The sequence below is a fragment of the Mirounga leonina genome, unplaced genomic scaffold (genome assembly GCF_011800145.1).
Source record: "Mirounga leonina isolate KUSES-001 unplaced genomic scaffold, KU_Mleo_1.0 Mir_173, whole genome shotgun sequence".
Lineage (NCBI taxonomy): Eukaryota > Metazoa > Chordata > Mammalia > Carnivora > Phocidae > Mirounga > Mirounga leonina.
This window is the reverse complement of record NW_023270447.1, coordinates 60106498-60131868: the sequence shown is the minus strand read 5'-3', so window position 1 is coordinate 60131868 and position 25371 is coordinate 60106498. Positions and strand designations below refer to the sequence as shown.

General features: G+C 60.0%; 4 protein-coding genes across 10 annotated transcripts in view; 3 read left to right on the top strand and 1 right to left on the bottom strand.

Moving 5' to 3' along the window:
• Nucleotides 1–1290: 1290 nt before the first annotated feature.
• ATP6V0B (ATPase H+ transporting V0 subunit b) lies at nt 1291–4586 on the top strand. Its single transcript, XM_035018771.1, has 8 exons — nt 1291–1449; nt 2162–2210; nt 2442–2525; nt 2654–2731; nt 2939–3008; nt 3130–3181; nt 3398–3588; nt 4278–4586. The coding sequence occupies exons 1-8, from the start codon at nt 1383–1385 to the stop codon at nt 4302–4304; spliced, it is 618 nt and encodes a 205-aa protein (XP_034874662.1). The 5' UTR covers nt 1291–1382; the 3' UTR covers nt 4305–4586.
• Nucleotides 4587–5484: 898 nt separating this feature from the next.
• B4GALT2 (beta-1,4-galactosyltransferase 2) lies at nt 5485–15387 on the top strand. Of its 5 annotated transcripts, none has more exons than XM_035018768.1 (7): nt 5488–5748; nt 7433–7788; nt 7999–8234; nt 11215–11405; nt 11560–11682; nt 11795–11899; nt 14507–15387. In XM_035018768.1, exons 2-7 carry the CDS (start codon nt 7485–7487, stop codon nt 14655–14657), a joined length of 1110 nt encoding a protein of 369 aa, XP_034874659.1. In that variant the 5' UTR covers nt 5488–5748; nt 7433–7484; the 3' UTR covers nt 14658–15387. The 5 variants fall into 5 exon arrangements, with proteins under 5 accessions (XP_034874661.1, XP_034874659.1, XP_034874657.1 ...); XM_035018766.1 differs by having other exon boundaries at nt 5488–5854; XM_035018767.1 differs by lacking the exon at nt 5488–5748 and adding an exon at nt 6728–6908.
• Nucleotides 15388–16216: 829 nt separating this feature from the next.
• Nucleotides 16217–19164, top strand: CCDC24 (coiled-coil domain containing 24). The gene is made up of 8 exons (XM_035018992.1): nt 16217–16342; nt 16565–16740; nt 16884–16997; nt 17493–17570; nt 18111–18165; nt 18591–18660; nt 18771–18849; nt 18933–19164. The coding sequence occupies exons 1-8, from the start codon at nt 16217–16219 to the stop codon at nt 19162–19164; spliced, it is 930 nt and encodes a 309-aa protein (XP_034874883.1).
• A 309-nt stretch (nt 19165–19473) lies between these two features.
• Nucleotides 19474–25371, bottom strand: part of SLC6A9 (solute carrier family 6 member 9) — a 32787-nt gene continuing 26889 nt past the window's right edge. For all 3 annotated transcript variants that reach the window (XM_035018763.1, XM_035018764.1, XM_035018765.1), the window contains 8 exons: nt 25233–25367; nt 25040–25143; nt 24420–24657; nt 24195–24329; nt 23989–24088; nt 23800–23900; nt 20885–21055; nt 19474–20771 (listed from right to left, as the gene is read on the bottom strand). In XM_035018763.1, the coding sequence (XP_034874654.1) occupies nt 20577–20771; nt 20885–21055; nt 23800–23900; nt 23989–24088; nt 24195–24329; nt 24420–24657; nt 25040–25143; nt 25233–25367 (1179 nt within the window). In that variant the 3' untranslated portion in view covers nt 19474–20576. The remainder of the gene's footprint in view (nt 20772–20884; nt 21056–23799; nt 23901–23988; nt 24089–24194; nt 24330–24419; nt 24658–25039; nt 25144–25232; nt 25368–25371) is intronic.

The window sequence follows — 25371 nt, the reverse complement described above, 5'->3', positions numbered from 1 at the left end:
GGTGCCCAGTCTACTGGTAGAGGCAGATCTGTAAAGTGACTGGCAGCAGACAAAATGGGCAGCAATTATGTATTTTACAAATATATATGGAGCACCCACTGTGTACCAGGCACTGGGAATACAGTAAGCTCAACAGAAACCCTTTCATGGTGCTTACGTTCTTATGGGGGCTGGGGGAAGAGATGGACAAAATAAGATACTTAGTATGTCAAATGGTGATAAGTAAGTACTATGGAGGACTATAAAGCTGGAAAGGAGTGTAAAGGACAGTGGATTGCGATATTAAACAAGATGATTAGGGAAGGCCTTTTGAAGGTGAGCAAAGACAAAGGAGGTTATGGAGTGAGCCACATGGATAAGTAGAAGCAGAGGGAACAAATGCAAGGGTGTTGTAGTGGGGGTATGGCTGGTATGTCCAAGGAATAGCAAGGAGGCTAGTGCAGTTAGTGGGGGAGTATTAGATGAGATCAGGTAAGGGGCATGGGAAGCTGTATCAGGAGAAGCCTAGTATAGTAGTAGGCCATTATTAGGACTGTGATGTTTATTGAGTGAAATGGCATTTTATTTTGTTTTTATTAAAGATTTTATTTATTTGAGAGCACAAGCAGGGGGAGCGGCAGAGGGAGAGGGAGAAGCAGGCTCCCACTGAGCAGGGAGCCTGATGCAGGGCTCTATCCTAGGACCCCAGGATTATGACCTGAGCCAAGGCAGATGCTTAACTGACTGAGCCTCCCAGGCACCCCTGAAATGGTATTTTAAACCAAAGAGTGACATGATGGTAAGCTTCATAAGTATCACCAGGACAGCAGGGGAGCCCAGAGCAGGCTCATCACCCTGCCTCTGGGTTAGGGAAGGCTTCCTGGAAGAGTGCCTTCTGGGGACCAATAGGTGTTAGCTGGGCAAGGGGATGAACACGAAGAAGCTTGCTTGAGCAAAGTTAGGAAGAGCAAGACACCCCCACTGAACTGGAGAGGACAGAAAGGGAAGAGGCCCATGGAATCAGCACTGGCTTGAAAGCTAAGTTAGAGAGGCCCGCGAGGAGACCCCGGTGTAAAGAAGCAGGGCTGGTGAGCCCAAGTGGTGCTGTCAGGGCTCAGGAGGAGCGGTTTGGAGAAACGTGAGAGTAACCGGCCAGAGGTCGAGGTACTAAGGACGCCGGAGCCTCTTCCGAAGCGAGGGACTACAACAACCACAATCCTCAGTGCTTGCAGTTCCGGCGTTGCCAAAGTTCTGGACTGGCAACCGCGCCGCGCAGGGCCGGGCGTGTGGTCACGTGGTGCCGGCGCGTCACGTGGGTGAGTCAGGTGACGCTGCGGGGCGGGTGGACAGACTGCGGGGCGGACGGTGGACGCAGGGACCAGAGACCCGCCGTCGTTGCCGCCATGACGGGGCTAGCGCTGCTCTACTCCGGGGTCTTCGTGGCCTTTTGGGCCTGCATGCTCGTCGTGGGTGAGGCCGGGCCCTGGCGGGCGGGGCCAGCATCCGGGCCCTGCTGGCGGGGCTGGAGCCCAGCGGGAGAAGTGGGGTCCCAGGAATGCTAGGCCCCAGCGTGGGCTCTGTGCCCGAGGCTCCAGGACTTGCCTCGCGCCTGTCGGGGCTTCTGACCCTGACAGAGGAGACCCGGATCTCCAGCCCCTTGAGGAGGGGCGCGGACGGGGGGAGGTGGGAGCCGCGAGAGCAGCCCCGGTACCTCTCTGTCACTACCGGCCCCTGCCCCCGTCTCACTGCTGCGATCCCTCGCTTGCTACAGAGGGGCCTGCTTGGGTCACGAGCCGGCTGTTGCAGTTCCTCTTTTCCCTCTCCCCACCCACAGCTTGTTGGGTAAACAGCGGCTCGGATCGGGCTGGTGGGATCCGGTGCCCTCTCCCTTTCTCCAGGGTATTCAGGCCTACAAGTAGCTGGTCGTGGAGAGTCTTGGTCTGGGAGGTGGTGTCATTGGGGGAAGATGGATTACTGAGGGAGTGGCAGAAAATGGAGGCCTGAACTGAGGAGTCTGAATAGATAGCCGTGCTTTCACACGGAGGCCAGCCTGACGAGTCTCCCTTGACTTACCTGTAGGCAGACCTTTGGGGACGTGGCAGCTGGACAGCAATTTCTTGTCTAAGTTGGGAAGTTTCTCTCTCGAGAGCCGCCTCTAACCCTTTTTTTCCTACTCCTGCAGGAATCTGCTACACCATTTTTGACTTGGGTTTCCGCTTCGATGTGGCATGGTAAGGGCCTGCAGAGAGAGGACTCCTCTAGTGGCTTCTTTGCAGCTTTTCTTCACTGACCTAAGCCCCTACTCCACCCCATCCCCAGGTGCCTGGGATATGGACCTTTGGGACATATGATGTATTTTATCTCAGCATCCAGGACTGGTGGGCTTGGAGGGTTGGGGGATGGATTTTGTGCTCACTTCTCCACCAAGGCTGCAATTGCTTTCCTCCTTGTTTCCACACCAGGTTCCTGACTGAGACTTCCCCCTTCATGTGGTCAAACTTGGGCATTGGTCTAGCTATCTCCCTGTCTGTGGTTGGGGCAGCATGGTGAGTATTGGGGTGGTGGGACTGGGGGGAGGGGTGAGTCATAGCAAGTGGTGTCAGTGGGTCCTTAGTCATCCTGGGGGCAGTGACAAACTTGGGCTCTGCTCATCGGTTTTTTATCCTTCCACCAGGGGCATCTATATTACTGGCTCTTCTATCATTGGGGGAGGGGTGAAGGCCCCCAGGATCAAGACCAAGAACCTGGTCAGGTAAATGTAGGGCCTTTGGAGGGTTGTCAGAACCACCTGCATTGGGAGCTCCCTGTTTGTTTGACCTGACATGCTGCTTCTGACCAGCCTCCTGGTGGGGTGGGAGATGTCAGTGGGGCAAATGTTGGCTGGGAACTCTCTGGGGGAGGAAGGTTGGTTTCTTTCTAATCCTTTTCTCCTCTCTACCCCCATGCTCACCACTACCAGCATCATCTTCTGTGAGGCTGTGGCCATCTATGGCATCATCATGGCAATTGTAATTAGTAACATGGCTGAGGTATGGAGAACCAGGGTGGGGTGGGCATCTACGCCAGTGTGTTCTATGCAGTGTTTAGTGATACTGGAGGAGGGGGAGTGGCATAAGGGGTGGTTTCTGATTACTTCTCTGCCTCCCGCAGCCTTTCAGTGCCACTGACCCCCAGGCCATTGGGCATCGAAACTACCATGCAGGTAGGTGGATGTGTGAAGGAAAAAAGCTGGGGCTTCATGTCTGCTTCCCCACTTCCATGCCCTGGCTTAGACTCATTATTTCAATATTCACTCCCTTTGTTCGGCCTGCTTTGCAGAGTTGGGAGTGGTGATAAGCCCCATTAGTCCATTTGGGCCCTTGTCCTCCTCTCCCCTTGTGCCTGGCTTGGCCTCAGTACTCTTTTTCTGTCCCCTCAGGCTACTCCATGTTTGGAGCTGGTCTCACAGTGGGCCTGTCTAACCTCTTCTGTGGAGTCTGCGTGGGCATCGTGGGCAGTGGAGCCGCCCTGGCTGATGCACAGAACCCCAGCCTCTTTGTAAAGATTCTCATCGTGGAGATCTTTGGCAGTGCCATTGGCCTCTTCGGCGTCATTGTTGCAATCCTTCAGGTGATGAATCCCCTGGGAGCCTGTGTCCTTGTCTCCAACCCAGCCTCACTCTCTTTCCAGAGGAGCCACGGTGTCCCCTTCTCCATCTGTAACCAGAGAACCCCTGAGCAGCTCCCACCACTTTATTCCCATTTTTTGGTTTTCCTCTTTTGAAGCTTTCCAGCGTGGTATCATTGACTAGTGTAATGTGTATTTCCCTGCTCCTTTGTGTCTATAGGGCTTTTGTTGAGGCTTTCTATTATTTTTTGTCTTTGTAGTCTAGCCTGGATTGGGATCTTGTCTGTGTGTCAGTCTGTCTTGGTGTGTTTGACTATGTGTCTCAAGGCCTGTGTGTATCTCAGTAGGACAGTGTGTCTGAATTGTGTGCATCTTGTCTTAGAACGTGTAAGTGTTGCTAAGGATCAGCCTGATGGTCTGAATGTGACTGAGTGCTTAGCTGGGTTGATTCTTGGTAACTGGTCCTGTCCGTATGCCACTTCTCCATCTCTGTCCCACAGCCTAACTCTCTGGTTATCTGACTGTCCCTGTTCATCTGTGTTTGTCACAGCATATCCATCTTGGTCCAGTCATCCATCTGTTGTGGTCTCTCCATCCCACCATGGGTTTGCTAGAACTGACCTTATGTCATTTGTCACTGTCTTATCTATTCCTCTGTCACTGCCTGATTTCTCCTTGTTCTTCTTTTGCAGACTTCCAGAGTGAAGATGGGTGACTAGATGATCTGTTTGGGTGGGACCGTGTCCCACTCTTATTTATTTGTGGTTTTCCCAGGACAGCTGGAGCTGTCACCCTTGGCCTTTCAGGGGGCTTGGTGTTCAGGGCCCTTCCCTGCACTTGCTTCTTGCTGTCCATCAGCTTGGAGGCACTGCCTGGCTGGAGCCTCAGTGCGGGGAGTGGGTCGCCAATGACCATGTGCAGCTGTGCACCTGTGTCTCACCTCTACCCCGCAACCCATCTTCCCAGTGTTTGTGAAATAAACGTGGTTTTTGTCTGGGTCAGTGCTGCTTCTCTTGCCCTCCTTCGCCACATTCTTTCACGGAGGGAGGGTAAAAGGGGCTGTAGGCCTCAACCTAATGCCAGCTTCTTGGCACCTTTCTGTCTCATATGCACTGTCTCTGCTCTGGACAGAGCTAGTTCCTGGGTGGAGAGGAAGGGTGCTGGGCTGAGGACTCTAGCCCTGAATATCTTTATTGAAAGGAGCAAGGGACTCGGGATATGGACCCAGGTGTTTGTGCAGGGGAGGGGGCTGTCCTCCAAGTCCCATGCCTTCAAGGTTCTGTCTGCTAAGCCCAGATGGGCCACATCTACTATGTGGCTCTACTCTCAGGCATCCGTCACCCTTCATCCCTGTGGGGCTTGGAGCCCGTTGATTTGCCTCTGCCTATCCCAGCGCCATTCCCTGAGCCCTTGTTCCCAGGACCCTGTCCAGCTCCTCCCACTTCTGTGCAATCTTTTACCCACCTCCTGTTACCCTAGAAGCCCCTGCCACACACTTCTCTGCACGCCTTTAAGGGTCCTGCCCAACCGGCGGCCCCCTCCGCTGGCCGCTGGCCGCTGGCCGCTGGCAGGCCTTTAATCCTGTTACCTTCAGTGAGCTGACGGATCCCTACCCTCCCTGCTAGAGTCGCCTAACTTCCAGGCCCCCTTCTTTGGCGGAGTTCGCGTTCCAGCCCACACCCTCCCCAGTCTGGACCCCGAATCCAACCTCTGGGATGAGCCTTACCGATTTCTTCCGCCCCTCTCTGGTCCCGTGCCACCTCTGTCCCCTCGCTCCGCCGCGCTTGGCCGCCGGCAGGGGCGGGCGGCGGAGGCGCGCGGCGGGTGCGGGCGCGCTGGAGGCGGGTGCGCGCGCGCGGGCGCGCCGGCCAGGCCTGCCCCTCCGAGGCGCCGTAGCGCGGGAGGGAGGCGGCGGCGCTGTGGTCCATCGGTCCGCGGGTCCGTGGGTCTGCCCGGCCGCCCGGCCCCGCCCTGCCCCCCGGGGCGGCTCGGCTCCATGGCCCGCGGCGGCGGCGGGAGGCGGCCCGGGGGCCGCGGGGGCCGCTGACCGGGCGGCGGGAGGCGGCGGGGCCGGGCAATGGGGGACGGAGCAGTCCGCAGCCACGGGAGCCGGGAACCCAGCCCGAGCCGGAGCGGTGCCCCCTGCTGAGCCCCGAGCGCCGGGTGAGAGGGGTGCGCGCGCGGCCCCCAGTCCAGGGCCCAGACATTCCAGACCCGGCCCCGCGAGGAGCGCTCCGAGCGCGGCCCCGTGATCCCCGCCCAGGAGCCGGTGAGAGGCGCCGGCGACCAGACCCCGGCCTGGCGTTTACCCACCCCCCATCCCTCCCCCTCGGCTCTTCTCCCCCCACCCCCCCCACCCCCCTCCGGCTCCTCTTGCCCGCCCCCTGCCAGCCTTCCTTATTGTCCCCGCTCGCCCTGGCCTCGTGGCGCGGGGAGGCGCTCCACTCACGTTTCCCCCTGGCCTCGGCCCCCGCCCCGCATCCACTCCCCCAATCCACGCCCCCCCACCCCCACCCCACCCCCCGCCCAGGCTCCACACCCACCCAGTCTTCGCTACCTCCCCCGTGCCGGGCAGCCACGTGTGCAGGCCGGTCTGCCTTTCAGCCCCGCCCTAACGCACCTCGCAGCCTGGCCGCCAGCCTGACCCAGAACCCCTGCCCCGGAGGGAGGGGTGGGAATGTTTGCACGTGGGGCCGGCCGTCTGGGCCGCCCGGGAGCCTGCATGCATGGCTGTGTCGAGGAGCAGCGGCTTTGTTTGTGAGTGTGTGACTCTGCGTTACTGTTACTGTCACTGGGGTGTGTCTTTGGCTCTGTAGTTCTCAGTGTGTCTGAGTGCAGGTGACTTTAGCTGGGACCCATGGTGGCTGGGGTTGTGTGGTGCTGTGTATCTCTGAGACCCAGCCCGCCCCCTGAAGCACTGCCAGGAGTGCTGTTCTGTTGGAACTGCAGCTGGAGCCGTGGCCCAGGCCAGGCCCTTTCCTGCCATGCTGGTGCTGGACCCGTCTCCAGGGCCCAGGCGGTCCCTCTTCCCGAAATCAGAGCCAGCAGTGCTGGGCAGACTCCAGAAAGTTCATCCCAATCCTTGAGGTCTTGGAGGAAGGGTGTCTTATGCCCCTCCCTGTATTTTGACCTTCCGCTCCAGAGGGAAAGAATCCCATAAACATCTTGTTCATATTTGGGCCTCCTGGATGCTGAGGGCCACTTCCCAGCCTGGTCCTAGTTGGCCTGGCCTACTTGTCACTGGTACCTGTCCAAGCAAACCACTGCCCACCAGGCTCCTGGGAGGACTGACTGAAGTCATGAGTACCAAGCGCTCCTGCATGGTAGGTACTCAGTAAATGGTCGCCCCTCCCCAGACCAAGAGTCCTGGGTTGAGGATGGTGCCCTGTGGGGTGTCTGTTCTCTGGGGCACAGGTACACATGTGGGTCTGCAGGTAAATGTGTTTCCATTTGGAGGTATGAACCACCGTGATCAGAGGCCATGTGTTCATGTTTCTGAGAACACACAGAGGTGTGTGTTGAGTCACACGATAAGGGCGTGCACCTTGAGTGTGAGGGGGCATGAGGTTGTGCTTGTGTGCGTGTGTGTCAGCAAGAATGAGGAATGTATGCATACGTGGGTTAGTACTCAGGTGTGTGACGATGTGTGAGTAGTGAGTTGCTGGGGACTGTGTCCGTGTGTCTCTTTGCAGGTAGAATGGGAGTCCGTGAGTGTCACAGGGTGTGAGCAGGTAATGTGTGAGGATGCAGGTCTGTGAGGGTGAGCACCAGGCAGATGGGGTCGGGGGGTAGCCTTGCCCATCGGGCCCTGACCTGCTGGGTCTGTTTCTCCCTTCCCCCTGCTCAGGCCGGCAGCCGGATGCCCGGGCCCATCGGGCGGGCCGGCGGCCGCCTGCGGGATGAGCAGACTGCTGGGGGGCACGCTGGAGCGCGTGTGCAAGGCTGTGCTCCTTCTCTGCCTGTTGCACTTTCTCGTGGCGGTCATCCTCTACTTCGACGTCTACGCCCAGCATCTGGCCTTCTTCAGCCGCTTCAGTGCCCGCGGCCCTGCCCGTGCCCTCCACCCAGCTGCCAGCAGCAGCACCAACTGCTCTCGGCCCAACACCACCGCCCCCAGCTCCGGGCTCCCCGAGGCTCCCAGTGCCCGGCCCGGCCCCACGGCTCCCGCCCTGCCTCCCTGTCCTGACTCGCCGCCTGGTCTTGGTGAGCCTGCAGGGTCGGGCCTGCCTCGAGGGGTGGGCAGAAGACCTGGCCGTTTGGACTTGGGGAATGAGCCCCGGGGGTGCAGGGGCTCCGGGTCTGTTGGGAGAGGGCTGTTGCTGGGCTTCCCTGGCCTACCGCGGGGCTGAGGGAGAGGGCTGGCGTCCCTGGGTTCCGATGGCGGCCTGATTCCTGCTCCCGTCCTGCCTGCAGTGGGCCGGCTGCTGATTGAGTTCACCTCGCCCATGCCTCTGGAGCGGGTGCAGAGGGAGAACCCGGGCGTGCTCCTGGGCGGCCGCTATGCGCCGCCCGACTGCACGCCTGCGCAGACGGTGGCGGTCATCATCCCCTTTCGACACCGGGAGCACCACCTACGCTACTGGCTCCACTACCTGCACCCCATCCTGAGGCGACAGCGGCTGCGCTACGGCGTCTACGTCATCAACCAGGTGTGCTGCCCGCGGCCCAGGCTGGGCGCTAGCCACCAGAGGGCCCCGGAGCGCCCCGGGCCTCCCGGCGCATGAGTGGGGTTGGGAGCCTGCGTGGCTTCGTGTCCGCCCGTGGTGGTGTGCCTGAGTGACCGTACGAGCGCGGCTGCGTGTGTGTCCCCGCTCCCACGGGCGGGTCTGCGGGTGCGGGGAGGGGAGCGCGCACGCCAACGGGTGTGTGCGCAGCCTCCGCGGGGATGGGCCCCCCGGTCCACCTTCGGCGGGCCCCGCCCCATGGAGGTGAGACCTAGGGTCTGCTGGCTGTGAGGAGCTGTGGAGAAGCCCTTGGAGAGGGGGACTTAGAGCCTGGGAGAGGGATGCGGTCTGCGTGAGGGCCACGGCCACAGCAGAGGCCCGGGAACTCAGCTCAGTGTCTCAGCCCTGCCCTGGGCCTGGAGGGGCCTGGCTGCTGGGACCCGGGGAGGATCTGATGCGGGTCCTCCTTCCCGTACTTCCGACTCCCACACTTGGACTTGGATCCTTGTAGACTCCAGGACGATGGTGCGGGATGAGTTGGAGCAGGGGGCTGTGGGGGCACAGAGGGGCCTTGTCCAGCCCTGGGGTGGAGAAGTGGCAGTTGAGATGGGTCTTGAGGGAGGAACAGGCATGAGCCGGCAGGCGGACTGGAGGCCCCAGACCCCATCCAGAGAACCGGTCTCGTGTGTTGGGGAACCGTTGGCCGAGGTGTGGGGTCCAGCGTGTACGGTGGGCAGCAAAGATGAGCCTGGAGTTGCTGGCAGAGGCCAAATCCAGAAGGGTCTCCGGAGGCATGCGAAGCAGTTGCACTCCAGCCTCAAGGTGGCAGGGGCACCCCTGGAAGGGTTTAAGCGAGGAGTAGCATGTACACTTGTTTATCGAGAAGATGGCTCTGGTTGCAAGTGGAGAATGGGTTGGAGCGGGGGAGACTGGAGGCGGGGTGACCAGTTGCAAAGAGGCTACGATGTTCAGGAGAGAGGCAGTGAACCTGTGTGTGCGTTGGCTGCAGTGGGAGAGATGTGACACGGTAGAGAGTAAGGAAAGGGAGACGCCAGACACCTCGAGGGTTCTTCTTGGCCATTTGCTGTGTGGTTAGCTGCACCTGTGAGTGAGAACACAGGGGGTTGGCCAGGTCTGGGGGAGAGCTTGACTCTGAATTCTTTTTTGCATGGGATGAGTTTGAGTGTCCGGGTGAAGTATGAGAGGAATGTTCAGCTGGCAGTTGGACCCATGAGTCCACCCAGCAGCGAGGTCTAAGGTGCAGAGAGGGATCTGGGAGCCACCAGCATGCGGATGGTCCCTAAAGCCAACAATGTCCAGCCTGCCCGGGGAGTACGGGGCCTGAGAGGGGAAAGCCAGCATGTAAGGGATGGGTGGGGGAAGGGGCAGCACCACAGACTGGGAAGGTTGGCCAGAAAGGTTCGGGGAGTCCCAGGAGAGTGTGGTGTCCCCGAAGCCCAGGAATAAGTGTCCAGAAGGAAGCACGGCAGCTACGTGAGCACTGCCGGGGGAGGAAGGATATGGACTAAGAAGCGTCCAGTGGATTTAGCAACAAGGTGGGCCCAGCGAGAACCATTTCAGGGGCATGGTGGGGGCGGAAGCAGATTGCAGTGGGTTGAAGAAGGAATCAGATTTGACAAAATGGAAATAGCCAATTGGAGGCAACTCTTTAAAAAAAAAAAAAACCACTCTGCCGAGAAGGGGAGGCAAAGGTAGGGCCGTGGCTAGAGAGGTTTCTTTTTCAGATGGGGTAAAATTGGGCATGTTTATGAGCCGCATGGGAGAAACTCAGGGCTCCTGGCTGGTGAGAAAGGTCAGAAAGGAGAGCCGATGAGCCAGGAGAAAATGCACAATTGCTGCAAGGGCTGGTGGGAGGGAAGGTGCAGGGCAAGGAAAGAGAGCAAGCAGGGTGAGCCGCTCCCACCCCGTCGGGACCAGGCTGGCTGGTGGGAAGGAGGGGCCGTGATTCCTCCTCTCCCTCTGGAGGGGCCCGCCTAGAGACCCCTCTCCAGGCCGGTCTAGCTCCACCCTAGAGATGGTGGGTTGGGACAGGGAGCCCAGCGGCCAGCTCCTTCCATGGGATCCTCCTTGCTCTGGCTAGAATTTGGAGCATGGGCATGCGTGGCCAGGAACCCCACCTCCAGGAGGTCTGGCCTGCAGCGCCATTTCTCAGGGGACCCCCGGCTCATTGGGCCATGACTGCCTGTACACCCTGTGCTTGGCATTTTGCTGGGGAGACAAGTGAATCTAGCCAGGTCCTGTCCCGGTCTCAGAGGCTGCACGGGAAGCTGGATGTGGATCCAGATGAGCCAGAAGGGATAGGTGGCTGAGGCTCAGTGGCTCAGTACCCATGGTTTCTTTGTCTTCGACACTGGTTATTTGGGGCATTCACTGTTCATCTCATGTTGTGAGTGTGCTCAGCAGGGATGCAGTGGGCTCAGGGCTGCTCTTCTCTAAGGCTCCCATTGGCACAGAGAAGATGCCTGGCGCCCAGGACAGGACTATAGGGCCTGCTGGATTGAGGGGTAAAAGAATGAACGAAACGAGCGCTCTTAAGTCACAGTGTAACGGGACACTAAGTGAAGCTCACAGGACAGAAGGAATGATTACGTGGAAGCAGGGAGGTGTGAGCATGGATGCCTGTCCACACACAAGCTTGACCGTCAGAGGAGAGCATTCCAGAGCTGACAGCAAGGCCTTGAGGCAGTAAAGAGTCTGGCGTGTTCCGGGGCTGCTGAGGAACATAGTGCAGCTGGGCCTTGGGGTCTGAGGGAAACAGTGGGAGAGGAGCCTGAAGCCAAGTCCTGGAAGGCCTTGGAAGGCAGGACCTAGGGAAGCCACTCAGAGTGGGGTGGGGGCAGGCAGGGAGTAGGAGCCCCTTGGGGAGCGCTCTGGACAGTGGTAAAGTGGCAGGTGCCTGCCAGTCACAGGCCCAGAGCTGACCTGTCCCCTGCGCCACCCCCAGCACGGCGAGGACACCTTCAACCGGGCCAAGCTGCTCAACGTAGGCTTCCTAGAGGCGCTGAAGGAGGACGCCACGTACGACTGCTTCATCTTCAGTGACGTGGACCTGGTCCCCATGGATGACCGCAACCTGTACCGCTGTGGTGACCAGCCCCGCCACTTCGCCATTGCCATGGACAAGTTCGGTTTCCGGTGAGGGCTCCCTTCTCAGCTGGACCCAGACTCCCCGGCCCAACGGTCCGCACCGCACCCAGCACCCCCTTGCTTCTGGCCCCTCACCCATCTCTGGCCTTCCCCCCGGAATCCCCTCCGGCCCCTCAGCTGACACGTGCCCTTCGTGCCACAGGCTGCCCTACGCTGGCTACTTTGGAGGCGTGTCAGGCCTGAGTAAAGCCCAGTTTCTGAGAATCAACGGCTTCCCCAACGAGTACTGGGGCTGGGGTGGCGAGGATGACGACATCTTCAACCGGTGAGTAGGGCCGGGGCAGGGAGTAGACTGGGTGCAGAAGATGCAGTGCAGACCGGGCGAGGCTCCTTGCCCTTCCTGGTGCCTGCTCCAGCCCGTCTGTCCCCATCCCCAGGATCTCCCTGACTGGGATGAAGATCTCGCGCCCAGACATCCGCATAGGCCGCTACCGCATGATCAAGCACGACCGGGACAAGCATAACGAGCCCAACCCACAGAGGTGACCCCAAGTGCCCCTAATCCCTTACTCCCTAGAAGGGACTCCCCAGTGCCACTGATCCCTAGACGTGATTCCCAAGGCCCCTGAACCCTTGACTCCCAGACCCCTGATCCCTGATCCCCGACCTCTAGCTCAGCCTCACCCCAGACTTCGGTCATCCCTGGCCTAATTCCTAGAGGTGACAAAAATGTAAAGGCAGAGTTCAAATCATCCCTGAGTAGATTACATTCCCGTCGGTGTCCTCACAGACCTCCCTTGTGCCAGAGGGGATAGGACAAGAGGGAGCAGGCACTGGGCACAGCTCCTGGGCCTGGGGACCCAACAAGGTGGCCTGAGCAACGTGGGGCAGGGTGCAGACAGACAGTGCTGATCCCTCTGAGCCTGGAGCAGGCCTCTCCGTCCCTGAGGATGTAGCAACATTTGGCGCTGGCGCTGGCTGGGAGAGGCACCCAAGGGCATGTGCAGTGTAGACAAGGGCTTCCTGCTCTAACCTGGGGGATGGGGGCTGGGTCGGGGGGAGCCCAGAGCCAGTCCCTGACAGCCCATGTGAAGTTCACTCTAGCGAGGGAGACAGGCAGTTACAGCACCAGGTGATCAGGGCAAGGTGCTGCCCCGGCAGAAGAAGGAGTGATGGTGGGAGGCCTCCTGGAGGAGGTGATGGTAAACCAGAGTTTGAAAGATCCATTCATTCCGCACGTGTTTGTCACACACCTGCCTTGGGCACAGTGCTGTATTCACCAGGCTAGTGGAGGAGGCCAGTTTGGAGAAAAGGAATGGTATTTGCAGGAGTCTGGAATGTGAACATGCATGGTATAAGTTAAGAGTCTGGGACTCTGGTATTATAGTCACTGAGGGCTGGGAGTGACAGTAGTGGGGTCGGTGCTGGGTGTTTGGGGTCTCGGATCCCAGGTTGGGAGTTTCACTTTTGTCCCAGGGGCACTGGGGAGTCATGGGAGAGCTTTAAGCAGGGAAGGGGGCAGGATCAGATTTGGGTTTGAAAGGATCACCCTTTGAGTTTGAAGAAGGTGAAGAAGGGCTGGCAGAGCTGCTGGTGGGCCAGGAAGGAAGCTGACCAGGTTTGGAGGAGTCACAGGGCCCAGGGGTGTGCTGGGCGTGAGGCTGCCGCGTGCCCAGATGGAACAGTAGGGTTGTTCTGCTCTGAAGGCAGGGTGTAAGAGTGGGGAGGTAGGCTGCAGCACCAGTGGAGGGTTGGCCTTTGGCAGGAGCATGAAGCATTGGGCATCCAGGGAGCTAATGAAAAAGCAGTTCAGATAAAAAAAAAACAGGGCAAGCAGGGAAGGGAGAAGAGGGGCTGCAGGGCATCCGAGGGAGAGTGCTCGGTGTTGGGATGGCTCTGGAGAGGGATCTGAGCTAAGCTCAGAAAGACTGGGAGGATCAAAACGGTTGCAATGAGGGTGGGAGTGGAGCTCCAGAAGCACATGCCAGGAGCCTTGGTCCTGTGTCAGGTCTCTGTGTCGTCATGAATGAGTGATGGCGACCTTGGGTGAGGAAGTGGCAAGACAGCAAGGCATTTCTGGCTTAAAGAAATGAATGGTTCCATCCACCTAGTTGCTTTTGCTTCAAATCTAGTTCTCCTGGATTCTTCATTCGCTCACCCTGCGTGTCTAAACCACAGCAGGTCCTGTCAGTGCCACTCCCCAAACATTTCTGAGCCCGTCCGCTTTTCCCTTCACCCCCTCTGCCCAAGCACAGCCTCTGTCCTCTTGTCTGGACTCCTGCAGTGGCCTCTCCCTAGTTTCGCTGTTTCCCCCTCGTCCTTCTATTGTTCCTGTCCTCTGGCCCTCCCCGCATGCCTCCCACTGGGCTAAAAATCCCCGTCTTCTCACTCCTAGAAATAAAAAAAACTGCATCCTCTGACTTACAGAGCCCCACCCGTACATGCTCTAGCCTCCAAGCTGTTCTTACGCCCTTGGCCCATTAAGCTCAAACCACTGGCTGTTCAAAATCTCATTTCCAGTTTAGGGTCAGCCTGTGCTTACCTCGGCCTGGAATGTCCTTCCCCCTGCTGTCAGCTTGGTGTCTTGCGCTCACCCCTTCCAAGGCAACCATCTTGGTCTCCCTCCCCTGTCTCCCTTAGCATTCTGGTGTGCTCCTTGTCTGTTACCTGTCTCCCCTGGTGGAACAGACTTGCCATGAGAGGGAGGACTTACTGTCCTGTTCCTGACTGGGCCCCTGCTACTTAAGAGCAGAGCCTGGCACTTGGGCACTGCTCATTAAGTAAGTGGTGGGGGACAGAGAAGATAGCAAAGAGAAGAGGGTCTTGGGGAGTACAGACGATGATCCAACACAGGACACATTGCCTTTGAGGTGCCTATGGGATGCCCGTGTCTGGGTCTAAGGCTTAGAAGAACAGGAGCTCAGAAGGAGATTTGTGAGGGTGTCACAGTTCTGGACTCAAGGGGGTAAGATCTTTGTTTTGAAGGCAGATGCCAGAGCAAAAGGGCTCCAAGCAGGTGACGGGCAGAGGGTTTGGTGAGAACCGAGTCATCCCTGGAAGAAGCCAGGGTGGCTTGAGCCTTAGCCCCAGAGATCCCATATTTGGTTTATTGGGTAGCCCTGATCTGGACCCACTTCCATCCTATCTAGGTTTACCAAGATTCAAAACACGAAGCTGACCATGAAGCGGGATGGCATCGGGTCAGTGCGGTACCAGGTCTTGGAGGTGTCTCGGCAACCACTTTTCACCAATATCACAGTGGACATTGGGCGGCCCCCATCATGGCCCCCTCGGGGCTGATGCTAATGGACAAAGGCTCCCAGTGCCAAGGATTGCCTGCCAGAGGACTGACCTATATAGCCTGGCTGGTGGCTACTCTGTGGGGGATCCCCCAGGACTGAGACTATGGGCTCTGTTTTCGGAGGGTCTTCCATAGGCCCCCCCCAGCTGCACCTGGAAGTTTCAGAACCTACTTTGGGGGACTTCCAACCTGGGCAAGCCCCTCCAGTGTGGCCCTCTCTGGGGTCAACCCTTCTGCTCCTCCCTCCCCAGCCCAGCCCTCCCTCACTGTCAGGGTCGGGCCAGCCCCTGCACTGCCTCACCGAGTGGCCTGGGCTAGGTCACTCCACCTCTCTGTGCCTCAGTTTCTCCCCCCTTGAGTCCCCTAGGGCCTGGAAGAGTGGGAGGTACAACTAGGGGGCAGTGTCGCTTCCAGGGGGAATTCTCAGACTTGGGGATCCCCCGTGCTCCCAGGGGAGGGGAAACCTTTTTCATTCAACATTGTAGGGGCAAACTCTGGTGCGCCCCCTGCTGAGGAGCAGCCCCAGGAGGGGACCAGAGGGGGTGCTGTGTCGCTGCCTGGGATCTTGGGGTTGGGCTTTGCATGGGGGGCGGGTGGGGCTTAGATCAGTCAGTCTGGTTCCCGCCTCCCTGTCTCAGAGAGAAGGCAGTAGCCCCCAGGGCCGGCTCGTTGTTTGTACATTGCACAGAAACTTGTGTGGGTGCTTTAGTAAAAAACGTGAATGGAGCAGCCCCTTTGTCTGCTTGAGGTTAGGGAATCTGGGCCCAGATTCCAGACCCGGTGTGTGTTGTGGGAGGGCACCACCAATTTCTCGGTCTGTCTGGCCCGGGCTGTCCTGGTGGCCCGGGCTGTCCTGGTTCCCCAGGCCTCTGCAAGCGCAGCCGCTCGCGAGACTTCCGCCGACCCTGAGGAAAGGTTTACCCAGCCGCTGCCTCCAGGCCACGAGAGGCAACGAAGTAATAACAGCCCCAGTGGGCTCCGATTTCTCGGCTCTTCCCACCTGCCCCGAAACCGAAAGCTGCCCGGAGAGGAGCCCAGAGAGCTTGGCACCAGGATTCTGGATGGTTCGGACTCTCCCAGGCCACCCCTCGCGGCGGTGGGTCCGACTCCGGGCGAGCTGGTACCGCCCACCCCACCTGGAATCGTTGGGGGCGGAGCCTGGGTAGCGGCGCGGTTTCCCGGGTGACGGCCGCGCGGAAGAGGCGGGGCTAGGGCCCCGGTCCCCACTGCCCGGCTCCTGGGGGCCGTGACCGGGAACAGCGGCCCCCGAGAGTCAGCCAGAAGCGGGGCACAAGGGACAGCGCCAGAGACCGGCGGCTCCGGACCGGGTAATTCCAGTCGCTGAGACTGGTGGCAGAACAAGGGTGGGGCTTGGGAAAGGCCGGGGAGCGCAACGGGCTGGGGGCGTGGCCCGTGAGGCCGGGAAGGGGCGGGGCGCGGGTGGGCGGGGCCCAGCCTTGGGCGACCAGCCTTCTCCCGGTAACGCGGCGCCGCGACCTGCTCTCCCGCAGGTGCGAGCCTGGGGCCGCTCGACGGGGGGCGGCGGCGCGGGTGGGCCATGCTCCGGGACTCCCCGTCTCTGTGGGAGCTGGTAGAGGAACACGTTCCGCTCCCGGAGCGGCCCGAAGTGAAGAGGATTCTGGGGGAGACGACGGTGGACCTGAGCCTGGAGCTGCGGGCAGAGGTGGGGAGTGGGCAGATGGGCCACACTCCAGGCCTGTCCCACGACTCGGGTGATTTCCCCACCTCCTCCGGGTCCCTAGTCCTGCCCGATAGCTCTCGAGATCTTGCCGGATCTCACTGTCCTCCCAGCCCTCCTGACTCCGCTCTGCCCCTCAGTCCCCCAGCCCCCTTCACTCCCGTCACTTCTCTCCCCAGTCGCAAGGTGTCCCAGCTCTCCTTGCAGGTGGTGATGTTACAGTCACTGCTCCAAGAGGCTCGATCCTCCCAAGCCTCTGGCTCCCGCCCCACCTTTGACCCCTCCTCCCTTCTGGCACCACCGCCCCTCCTAAGAGACCTCGTGCGCCAGGAACTGAGGCAGCTGCTCCTGGGGCTCCGCCAGAAGGCCATCTGCGAGGGCAGGTGGGAACCTCAGACCTAGGGCTAGGGCTAGACCCCGCAGCAGAACTAAGAGGGGCTAGCCCTGCGCCTGATAAGGGGCCAGGATTGCCTTTGATGGTTCCCTGGAAGGAGCCCCTAAATTACCTTCAGTGCACCTTCTGCAGGGACCAGACCCAGGCTTGGGTCCAGTACAGCCCCAGGGTCCTGCGCTTTGCCTTGGAGGAGCCTAGGTGTGATTTGCCAGAACAGGACATATTGCAGAGAGCTGGTGAACCCAGGTAAAGTGGTGGCAGGAGAGGAGGGATCTGTCCCTGCTTGGCAGCAGACCCCAGCCAGCTGGTGGGTTCCACGTGGCTCCACGGAGAAGTTCCTGGCCTGGAGCTGGACCTCCTACAACCACATGCAGGGATCAACGAGAGCTGGGCTAGGGAGAGCTGGGGACTGAATGAGATAAAGGAGCAGGAGCGTGTTCATAAGTGGATGGCAGCAGCAACTTATTTCTAGTTCTCACACAACCCTTTGGGGGAATGATGGCCCCCTTTTACCGATGAGGAACTAAAGCTCAGAAGGGATAATCCACTTGCCGAAGGTCACACACACTGAAGGGTGACAGAGCCCATTTGCAAACCAGGCTCCAGAACTCCTCCCCTTTGCACTATACTATGTTGCCTTTGCGAGAAAAGACACAGAACTGTCTAGGAGAAGTGGCACTTGTGTCCTGAAGGCCTGGGGTGAGGCAACATGGGGAGAGTAACGTTGACCTCATCTGCCAGCAGCAGTCAGAGGGACCTCAGCGTCATCAAGGACCAGCTGAATGTGTCCAGCATCGACCAGGTTGCTGGACACCTGCGGTGAGGCCCCTGAGTGTGCGTGGTGGGGATGGACACAGAGTGGATGGGGCCGGGACAGGTCTTGAAGTACCAGGACTGGACTGTGGGAGAGGAGAAGGTGGCCACACACCTGGTGGGGAGACCAGGAGGGGAAGGCTGAGGGGTGGCAAGGGCAGGTTGCTGCAGGGCCGCTGTGGTTGCTGCCAGGAAGTGGTCAAGCAGGGATGCCAACAGGCTCTGAGGCCTGAGGAACCATGGAAGGGTTTAAGCAGGGGAGGGGCTGTGATGCGGGAGAGAAGGGAGGCTGGAGGAGGCCCCTGCCGTAATGCAGAAGAGAGGATGATGGGCACTGTGAGGTAGGCACGGGGAGGACACATCCTGCCCTGGCAGAGGCTGGTGGGGGTGGAAGGCTGCGGGCAGCACCCGGCCACAGAGAGCAGGGCGGGCTGAGGCGGGAGGGCCTGGAGGCGGGGAGGCTGGAGGTTAGGGGCTGGGTGGAGGGCTCAGCTGAGACTGGGTCCTGTGGAGCTGGTCGCGGCTGCCATCCTCCATGTGTCCCAGGAGCCTCCTGGAGGGGGAGTGTCACACCCTGGAGAGGATGATCCCCACCCTGCAGGTGAGCTGCAGCCCTGGGCCTCCCTGCCCAGAGCCCTTCTGCTGAGTGTAGACACCGCTGCCTCTTACCTGGTGCGTGAGAGCCACGTGCGTGTGTGTCTGTGTGCATATGTGCATGGAAAGGTGTGTGTGAGTCCTGTGGCCATTTCTCACGTGTGCACCATCCCTGTATGTGTATCCACAAGATTCTGGTTGAGCCCCTTAGCCCAAGGTCAGCACTTTTAGATTAACTTGCTGAATTTGTCCCTGTCTTTGCTTCCTTACCTTCCCTAAGTTTTGAGTCCAAGCCAGCCACCACCTCACCAAGCTGGGATTTTCAGGGGGGCTAGTGTCCCCCCCGACCAGGGACTGCCTGAGCCAGTTTGGGGGTCCTGCCCTGCCCCACCCCTGCCTAAGGCCGGGACACTGAGCCAGCTCTCCCTGCAGCGCTGCCTGGAAGAGGAGTACACAGGGGCCCCCCAGCCCTCCGAGGCAACCCTAGAGCCCACCCTGGCAGGTGAGGACCCCAAGGAGGCCCCAGAACCCCCAGCCTCCTGCTCCCCATGCCACACTTGTACACACCCCAGAGCTGCTGGGTGCTGTGTCTCAGAGGCACCTCTCCTGCAGAGCTGAAGGAACAGAAGGCGGCCATGCGACGGGAGCTGCAGGCCCCTCTGAGGCTGTCCTGTGTCTCCTCCAGCCACAGGTCAGCCAGGGCGGCGGCACGGCGGGACAGGGTGGCCGAAGGGTCAGGCCGCTGCTCGCTCACAGCTGCTCTTTCCTGCCCAGGCAGCAGCCCGTGGGCTCCTCCAGCCAGGGTCCGGGAGGCTGGCCTTGCCCCCGCGGGGCTGCGGGAGGCTGGGGGGGGCCCCGCCAGGGCTGCCTGCCTGCCCCTCCGCCGGAGCGCTGCCCCCGAGGCCTGACTGCCACCTGCCGCGGGCGACGGAGGCTTCAGTGCAGCGCCGGGAAAAGGCCCATGTCCACTCCGGTGTCCAGCGCGGCACCCCACGCCCCCACCTGAAGGGCTGGCCGGGAAGTAGGCTTGGGCTCCTGCTGGAACTCACCCCGTCCGCCGCTGCCACCTCTCAGCTGCTGTGGCCCAGCCTGCTTCAGATCTAGTCTTGGATGGGCCCTCGCCAGGATGCAGGGCTGTCCATCTGTCTGGCCCTTCTTGCCCCACCCCCTCGCCAAGCCCCTGGTGTCTCATTCTGACCATCAGGGCCTTTGGCCTTTCTTCTTCTGGTCTTCCACAAAGGCCTGGCCGGCAGAGGTCTCATCCCAGCCCCGACTCTTGTGCCCCTGGGGGCACTCAGACAAAGCACAGTGGCAGTTCAGAGGCAGGAATAGAAATTTCATTAAAATCTATGGACTTTAAAATCCTAGTGGTGCACGGAGGGGTCGGGGTGGCTGGTGCACCGTTATTGCTACAGAGGATTAGAGGCGGCTCTTCCAGGGCTGTCACTGCACACAGGGGCACAGAGGACGGACAGATGGACACTGCGGGGCTGGGGGGGTGGGGTGGAGCTCTGGCTCCAGAGAGGGGATGGGGCACGCGGGCTGGGACCATTTGGCACATGAACAAGGGCAGCCCAGTTTGGGAGGACTGGACCTTTCACCTGGGGGAGAGAGGGCAAAGGGGTTTCCTGTAAGGTCCCCTTCCCCAGGGCTCTGGGCTCAAACCTCTTGCTGAGCAGCGCCCCACCCCTACCCCCCAGAAACTAGTGCTTTGGGCAGGCTGCTGGGTCATGGGCCTCTGCTGGCTGGGCCTGACAGCCAGGGCTGGAATGAGGTGCAGAGACCCCAGAGCAGCCGAGTGAGGTGCAGGCAGGCCTGGAAGACAGAGGGGGTCCAAGGCTGGGGGCACGGGAGTGGCAACCACAGATAATACGATTTTTACAAAAATAATTACACAGACAAACAGGGCTGGGCGGCACAGCCTGACGAGTAACACTGTACAGCCCCTTAGCCCCTCACCCTGCCCCTGGATAGGAAGACCCAAATTTGCCTGGGCAGAGGCTGGGGTCTGCTCAGAGGGCAGGAACACTGGTCAGGAGGCTGGAGGCCCAAGGAGGGGGACAGGTAGGGGGGCCACCTAGAACCACAGCTCAGGGCAGAGTGTGGGGGCATCAGAGGCCATGTAAAGCCCAGCAGATCTCTGGGGACCTGGCCTTAGACCCCCCCCAAAGTGCTTTGCCCCCCGCTGGCAACCCTCCCATCGCCCACACCCATCTCCAGCTGCCATCTGGGCATCCAAAGGACCTGTAAACACTGGGGACACGAGCACAAATGACCACGCTACCAGTGGTGACCAAGGTGACAGCAGCCGCCCTGGCCAGGGCATGGCAGGGGCAGGTGGTGACCCCCGTCCCCTGCCTCCCCAGTCTCTGTGGTGGGAGCACGGGCAGGGGTGGGGCCCTCCCCGGGCAGCTGTGCTCATATCCGGGAGTCCTGCAGACGGCTCGAGCCGTTACTGCCCACCATGGGGATCTGGGCCTTGTCCGGGTGCAGCGGCTGGACCTCCAGCCCGTCTTCAGGAGAGGGTGGGATGGTGGGGGCATAGCGCCCAGTCTGGTGCTCCAGGAGGGCGGGGCCCCAGTCTCTGCTTGGCTTCGTGGCATTTTTCAAACGCTGCAGGAGAGGTAGACATGGAGGGTGGGTGGGCGCTTCAGAAGGGAGCCAGGAAGCCCCATCCACACACCCCCTCCCCGTTCACCTGGCTGTGGCCTGCCCCCACCCCTCACCTGGAGGAGGGTGTCCCCATCTGTGCAGCAGAGCTGGAACAGGGCATAGAGAGGGATGCAAATGACGGAGGACAGAGCCATAAGGAAGCCGATGGCCACAGCCCAGCCTGGATACTGGTAGTGGTTGTAGGTAATTGGCCGGTACTGGATCACCGTGAAGACGAGAATGAACTGTGGAGAGTAGGGGATGGGAGTGCCCGTGAGCCCTGCCCAGCACCGCCCCCCCATTCTCCAGGCCTCAGTCCCTCTCCCAGCACCCCTCCCCTTTCTCTCCAGTCTCCCGAACTAGGAAGAGGCATTTTGGGCAGGACAGGGGCAATGTCAAGGTTTGGGTAGTGGACGAAGCAGATGGAACCGAAGGTCCAGGGCCTGGGGGGCAGGTAGGCATCAGGCATCATGGAAGAGGAGAGGTCTGCCTTCGTCATAATCCTGAACCGGCCAGGGAACAATTGAAATCACCTTTGAAGTCAGTCGGTTCTCCTCAAAGACTCGCGATGGCTCCCTTTTGCCAAATCCTGGGCCTTAGAGCTTTTGCCATCTCCCAGCGAGACCTCACTTATCCTTCTGGCCACATTACCCGTCTCAATGTCTCGGTTGCACCCAGCATCTTCCTCCCTCTTCATTTATTCTGGAGAATCCTCTCCATTTTCCTCTATCAGACCCCATGCAAATGACACCTCCTTCAAGAAGCCTTTCCAGATTTCTCATCCCTCTTCCTGAAAGGGCTGTCAATGGCATTTTCCATCTGCTAAGCATTTGTTTCATGTTTCCCATAGGCCTAGGGCCTCCTGGGACTGCATCAGGGTCTCTATGCCCAGCAGAGTGCCTGGCACAACCTCACTTGCTGATTTGAACGGACTTGTGCAGAGATGAGAGCGATGCGGGAGCGGAAAGGGTAAAGCCCTGCCTGTCTATGGCTGTGGAGCCATAAGGGAGACTCCAAAGCCTAGAAATGGTGAATGGCAGGCTGGGGACTGGGAACCATTTTGGAAAGAGAGGAGTGGGATGGGAAATGAAGCCCAGGCCACAGCAACGACAACAAACTAAGGAAGCAGAAAGATGGGCAGGTGGCTCCCCAGGGGGGCTCGGCATCTGCCTCCTGGGCCCTCAGCTGCGTCCTAGTGACCAAATTCAGGACGGCAAGACCCACACCCACTAGGGGGCCCCTCCCGGCATGCTGCGCATAGTAGGAGCTTATGACCAGTTTCCTGAGTGGAACTAGATGCTGATCAAGGTGTAAACAAATCTCTTATTTCAGCGGACAGAAAGATGGTTTGTCAAAAAGAGCCTTTCAGAAATCTAAAGAAGTAAAACCCCCAAAGAAGACACAACAGCCCAGAAACATAAGTCCACAGGGCCTGGAGTCCTCAGCTTAGGGCGACTCTGGCCTGGCTTTCTGAGCACAGAGAGGGCGCTGCCCACTTTGCCTCAGTCTCTCGGAGACACGGTACCCGGGCTGAGCCTGCCCCTCCGGAGCCTTCCTGGGTCTGCCTCCTTCCTACCTCCTGCTCTGCCTTGGCTGGTACCCCAGGTCCCTGCCCAGGGCAGCAGCCTCTTCGGAGCTCTGGAGGATGAGCTCCCCTCAAGAGGGTCCCAGGCCTCGGCCTCAGCTGCAAGCCCAGAGGGCACGGCGCTTGGCAGCAGTGCCCGGCCTCCCCCGCCTCCCACCACTTACAGGAGGCCACTTATAGGAGGCTTCCGTTGCTCCCGTTTCAAAGCTGGGCCAGTGGCTGGAGCTGGTGCTGTGCCAGCCTCGGGGAAGATCCCACACCCCAAGTGGTGGAGACCTCAGCCCTCAGAGGCCTCTTCCGCCGCCAGAAATATGAGCCAAAGTGGGAATCCAGTGCTGAGCTCCCTGTGGCCCAGAGAAGCTGGGCATGACAGGGACACGACTGAACGCTGCCCTTGCCACTAGGCTGACCCTTCTGTCACTCCGGTGGTCCTGCCTCTTCTCTGTGGAGCGACCATTCTACCAACAAACACTCTGTGCCTCCTCCTCCCACCCTGAGCAGAAAGGAGCAAAACCAGATGGTTTTTAGTCCATGGACCAGAGTCCTCCTTCCTGCGGCCGTTTCTGGTGTAGCCCTGGCCCGGCACACAGGCTCCAGATGGGACAACCCGCTTCCAATAGCGACTCTGTCAGTTATTAGCTGTGTAAACTTGGGTCGATTACTTAACATCTCTGTGCCTCAGTTTCCTCATCTGTCAAGTGGGAATAACAATGATACCTTGGAGAGTTGGATCACATGAGTTGATACATGAACAACATGCAGAAAGTGCCTGGTTCCCAGCCAGGGCGGGAGGTCCTTCCAATTCCGCTCCCTGATGGGAGTCTCCCAGGTGTTGAATACTGGGGGAACGAGAGCCTTCCCTCTCCAGAGCCAGGCCCCTCCAGTGCCTGGAAGGCGTAGGAGGTTGCCTCTGATCTGGAGCTGACATCTGACTTGTACAACCCGCTTCTGGAACACCCATGCATTCACACCGCATACCCTGAGCATCTCCGCTAAGAGGGATCAGCAAGGCCGATGGAGGCTGACACCGATATCACTAATTGTTCCCGAGGCCCCTCTGGGGCTAGCACGCAGGAGGGAGGGAGGGAGGGCCAGCTCTCAGCCGCTGCCAGCCTGCTTTCCCCTGCCGAGGCTGGGCACCGTCTTCAGCCGAATAAGGGCTCTAAGCTCCCTTCCCAAGCCGAGGCCAGTGCCCGGGTGGTTCTGAGTCTCCGCCTGACTCTATGCAACCTCTCTCAGGCTCCCAGTGGCCAGAGTGGTGGGTGCGGAGACCCAGTGGGAGGGTCAGGGTGGGGGGAAGCTCTGGCCAGACGGATGGGCTCCTGCTCTCCCTCTGCTGGTTCCCAAGAGAAGGACACTTGCCAGGGGGTAGCAGGGAGGGGGGCGGGCAGCCGAGGAACTTACGAAGATGATGGCTGGAGAGACAAAGCGCCAGCAGATCTGGAAGAAGAGGGGCGGTGGGAATCCCAGCATCATCTGGATGTCCTGGAAGTAGTTCCGGTGCCCTGAGAGAGGGGTGTCAGCAAGCCTGGCAGGGCAGCGTGGGGAGGCCAGGGCCGGGACACGAGAGGCCACAGAAGATTGCGCACTTACCGTATATGTACATGATGGACATACACATGATGCAAGAGATGACAACCAGGGAGAAGCTGGCCGCGTAGTTGTCCATTAACAGCAACCAGTAGATGCCTGCCTGCGGGCCAGTGGGCAGCTGAGCCGGGAGCGCCGAAGCCCGGCTCCCCCACCCACGATGCCCCCCTCCCGGGCCACTCCAGCCCAGCCTTACCGTCGGGGCTTACCTGGCTGGTGAGGGGGATGCCCAGCAGGAAGCCAGCCACGGCCACACCCAAGGTCACATAGGTCTTTTTCTGCAGGATCCACTCGTTTCCCACCTCATCCACAATGGCTGTGACCAGCGTCTCTAGGAGGCAGAACTGCAGGAAGTGGCCGTCAGAGCAGGGGCCTGGCCTCCGGCCCGGCCTCCACCCTCACCAGGCCCCTGGCCCACGTCCCGTGCCTCATACCTGAGTGCCCAGCCCTAGCAAGATGAGCATGAAGAAGAAGAGCAGGGACCAGAGTGGGGAGATGGGCAGTAGGGTGAGGGCCTCAGGGTAAGCCACGAAGGCTAGGCCAGGACCGTGGTCAGCCACACGGGACACGTCCACACCCAGGTGATTGGCCATGAAGCCCAGGATGGAGAAGATGACGAAGCCCGCATAGACGCTGGTGGCACAGTTAGTGATGCTTATGATGATGCTGTCCCTGGTGGGGAGGAGAACAGGGCTCAAGACACGCGGCTTGCTTCCCTTGCCCAGTCAGGCAGAGACGAGACCTGAGATGGAACGTTCTAGGAACAGAGGCCCCCTCAACCTCTTTTCTGGTCTGCTCTGGGCCTTCTTAAGTGGGCTGAGGCTCTCGAGGCCCCAGAGACCCCTGGGGCATCACCGTTCCCCCGCCTTCTCTCTGTTTTCCCCAGTGACCCACTCCAGACCTAGCACTCCCAGGACCTCCAGGCCGTGAGTGCGATGCAGGGCCTTCGGGGGAGGCCCAGCAGGCTGCCCTGGGTCTGCGGATCTGGGAAAGCCTGGGGAAGGCTGCTGGGTGGAGGGGGCAGCCCGGGGCTGGCGGGGGGGTGGGGGCTCACCGGTAGCAGTTGTTGTGGAACTTGTTGTAGGAAGCCATGGTGATGAGGCCTCCCCACGCGCAGCCCAGCGAGTAGAATATCTGGGAGGCGGCATCCCCCCACACCTGCGGGGCAGGATGGGCAGAGCAGCAGGGGTCAGAGGCGGGCACCTCTCAGCCCCTCCCCCCCCTCCAGGCCACACTCCATGGCCCACCTTGGCCTCCAGGATCTTGTCCCACTGCGGGGTCAGGTAGTACATGATGCCCGTGAAGGCTCCTTCCAGGGTCACACCTCGGACGAACAGGATGGTCAGCACCACGTAGGGAAATGTGGCTGTGAAGTACACCACCTGT

Excerpts from the sequence above, each read along its gene's own strand:
- ATP6V0B (XM_035018771.1), top strand. The coding sequence starts at position 1,383 with ATGACGGGGCTAGCGCTGCTCTACTCCGGGGTCTTCGTGGCCTTTTGG. Across the intron at positions 1,450-2,161 it reads GGCCTGCATGCTCGTCGTGG|GAATCTGCTACACCATTTTT; the intron begins GTGAGGCCGGGC and ends CTACTCCTGCAG. Across the intron at positions 2,732-2,938 it reads AAGACCAAGAACCTGGTCAG|CATCATCTTCTGTGAGGCTG; the intron begins GTAAATGTAGGG and ends CACCACTACCAG.
- B4GALT2 (XM_035018768.1), top strand. The coding sequence starts at position 7,485 with ATGAGCAGACTGCTGGGGGGCACGCTGGAGCGCGTGTGCAAGGCTGTG. Across the intron at positions 8,235-11,214 it reads GCGTCTACGTCATCAACCAG|CACGGCGAGGACACCTTCAA; the intron begins GTGTGCTGCCCG and ends CGCCACCCCCAG. Across the intron at positions 11,900-14,506 it reads AACGAGCCCAACCCACAGAG|GTTTACCAAGATTCAAAACA; the intron begins GTGACCCCAAGT and ends CATCCTATCTAG.
- CCDC24 (XM_035018992.1), top strand. The coding sequence starts at position 16,217 with ATGCTCCGGGACTCCCCGTCTCTGTGGGAGCTGGTAGAGGAACACGTT. Across the intron at positions 18,166-18,590 it reads GGATGATCCCCACCCTGCAG|CGCTGCCTGGAAGAGGAGTA; the intron begins GTGAGCTGCAGC and ends CTCTCCCTGCAG. Across the intron at positions 18,661-18,770 it reads CCTAGAGCCCACCCTGGCAG|AGCTGAAGGAACAGAAGGCG; the intron begins GTGAGGACCCCA and ends CCTCTCCTGCAG.